This window comes from Neltuma alba, unplaced genomic scaffold (genome assembly GCF_004799145.2).
Source record: "Neltuma alba isolate B1F8T4 unplaced genomic scaffold, ASM479914v2 tig00013480_pilon, whole genome shotgun sequence".
Lineage (NCBI taxonomy): Eukaryota > Viridiplantae > Streptophyta > Magnoliopsida > Fabales > Fabaceae > Neltuma > Neltuma alba.
This window is the reverse complement of record NW_021637713.1, coordinates 38,981-41,019: the sequence shown is the minus strand read 5'-3', so window position 1 is coordinate 41,019 and position 2,039 is coordinate 38,981. Positions and strand designations below refer to the sequence as shown.

The window sequence follows — 2,039 nt, the reverse complement described above, 5'->3', positions numbered from 1 at the left end:
AGCCATTGCTAAAATGAAGCATTATCCCACCGTTATTTCTCTTTGTTCTCAGGTGCAGTTGAAGGGTTTCACTCCGTCTTAGCTTTTCTAGCTATTTTGATCAACTGTTACGGCCACGTGGGTCAGATGAATTGTGCTTTCTCCGTATTGGGGAAGATTTTTAAGATGGGTTTTCAAGCGAATACTATAACTTTAACTTCACTATTGAAGGGACTCTGTATCAACAACATGATTGGGGAAGCATTGGGTTTCCATGATGAGGTGATTGCAAAAGGATATTTTTTGGATTAAGTTAGTTACGGCACAATAATTAATGGGTTATGTAAGGTGGGGAAAATCAGATATGCTATCAAATTACTCCAGAAGTTGCATAGACTTGCAATGAAGGCTGATGTAGTTATGTACAGCACAGTCATGGATGGGCTTTGTAAAGAGGGATTTGTAAGAGAGGCACTTGATTTGTTCTCAGAAATGATTGACAATGGAATATTTCCCGATACTATCACATACACCACTCTCATTGATGGATTCTGCAAAATCCAGCAATGGGAAGAAGTTACTGAATTGCTCAATGATATGTTTCGAAGAGGTATCAACGTGGATGTGACCACCCTTGCTACATTCGTGGATGCATTTTGTAAAGAAGGAAGGATCATAGAAAGTCAAGTCATGTTTGCCAAAATCATGAAGTATGGTCATAAGCCTAATGTCATTTCCTATAACAGCTTAATGAGTGGATATTGTAAGGTCAATAATGTAAAGGAAGCAATTGAAGTATTTAATAAAATGATTAAAAGTGGTTTGAGGCCAAATGTGTTGAATTATAACGTTTTGATTGATGGGTGTTGTAAGAATAAAAGATTGGATGATGCCGTGTGTCTCTTTAAGAAAATGCGTTCAAGAAATTTGGTTCCCGACACAGCAAGTTATAATTGTCTGATTGACGGCTTTTGCAAAGCAGGAAGAATCTCATTTGCTCGTGATCTTCTTCATGAGATGCATCACAGAGGTCATCCTCCTAATATAATCACTTATAATATCTTGACACATGCGTTATGTAAAAGGCAGGATATTGATCGAGCAATTGCATTATTTCAACATATTGTCGAAAAGAAAATTCAATCTACAGTTCGCACTTACAATATTCTCATGGATGGCTTGTGCACTAGTGGAAGATTAAATAAGGCAAGAGAGATTTTTCAATATCTTTTGATGGAAGGTCGGCATCTAAATGCTCTGTCCTATGCTATTATGATCAAAGGACTTTGTAAAGAGGGTTTGTTTGACGAGGCAAAGGCCCTCCTTGATAATAAAATGGAAGACACTGACTACATCCTAGACACGACAACTTTTACAGTTAATATTGGACATCTTCTTGATAAAAATGAGGATGATGAGGCAGAGAAGCTTCTTCATAAGATGATTTCTAAGGGCCGTTAAAATGAAACAAGGTGAGACCCTCTACTGTTTGTTTGTTATTGAAGTTGTTGTATATTACTATTGTTGATGGTCTGTTTAAGCCATATGTTTAGCTAATTTTATTTTGACTCTGTTCCATTATCATTGTGAAATTTTTGTCTTAACATGGCGTTCTTGTTTCTTTCTTAATGGCCCAATTCTAATTTGTTTTATGTTGAAAGCTTTTTTTTTTTCAGTAAACTTATTTTTCTTTGTTCAATTACCCTATATAATCTAGTTGAGGGTCTCTGTTTTATGTTTAAAGTTATTTTCTTATGATTGAATTGCAAAATTTAATCCGGCTCATCATGACTAGCTACAAAACTGAATTCCCTTTTTCCCATCTGTGAAATATCCATCCTTTGATTTAAATTTTGCTATTAATTAGCTATGACGCATTGTGGTTTACTAACTTTTACCTATGACTGAAGAGTTTTTAGTGGAAAATTTGCACTTCCATCAGCCAATATATTTTGCTGTGACATTTCAAGATTTTTGTTTAAATTGAGCCCTTGCTATTGTTTAATTTCTACGAGCCAAGCAATGAGTTATTTCAAATATAGATGCAAGTTCAAATGAGA

At 35.2% G+C, this 2,039-nt stretch overlaps 1 protein-coding gene across 1 annotated transcript; it reads left to right on the top strand.

The window, feature by feature from the left end:
* The first annotated feature begins 381 nt into the window (after positions 1 to 381).
* LOC114737697 (pentatricopeptide repeat-containing protein At1g12300, mitochondrial-like) lies at positions 382 to 1,440 on the top strand. Its single transcript, XM_028925653.1, has one exon. It carries the CDS (start codon positions 382 to 384, stop codon positions 1,438 to 1,440), a length of 1,059 nt encoding a protein of 352 aa, XP_028781486.1.
* Positions 1,441 to 2,039: the final 599 nt, after the last annotated feature.

Coding starts and splice junctions, on each gene's coding strand:
- LOC114737697 (XM_028925653.1), top strand. CDS start 382: ATGAAGGCTGATGTAGTTATGTACAGCACAGTCATGGATGGGCTTTGT.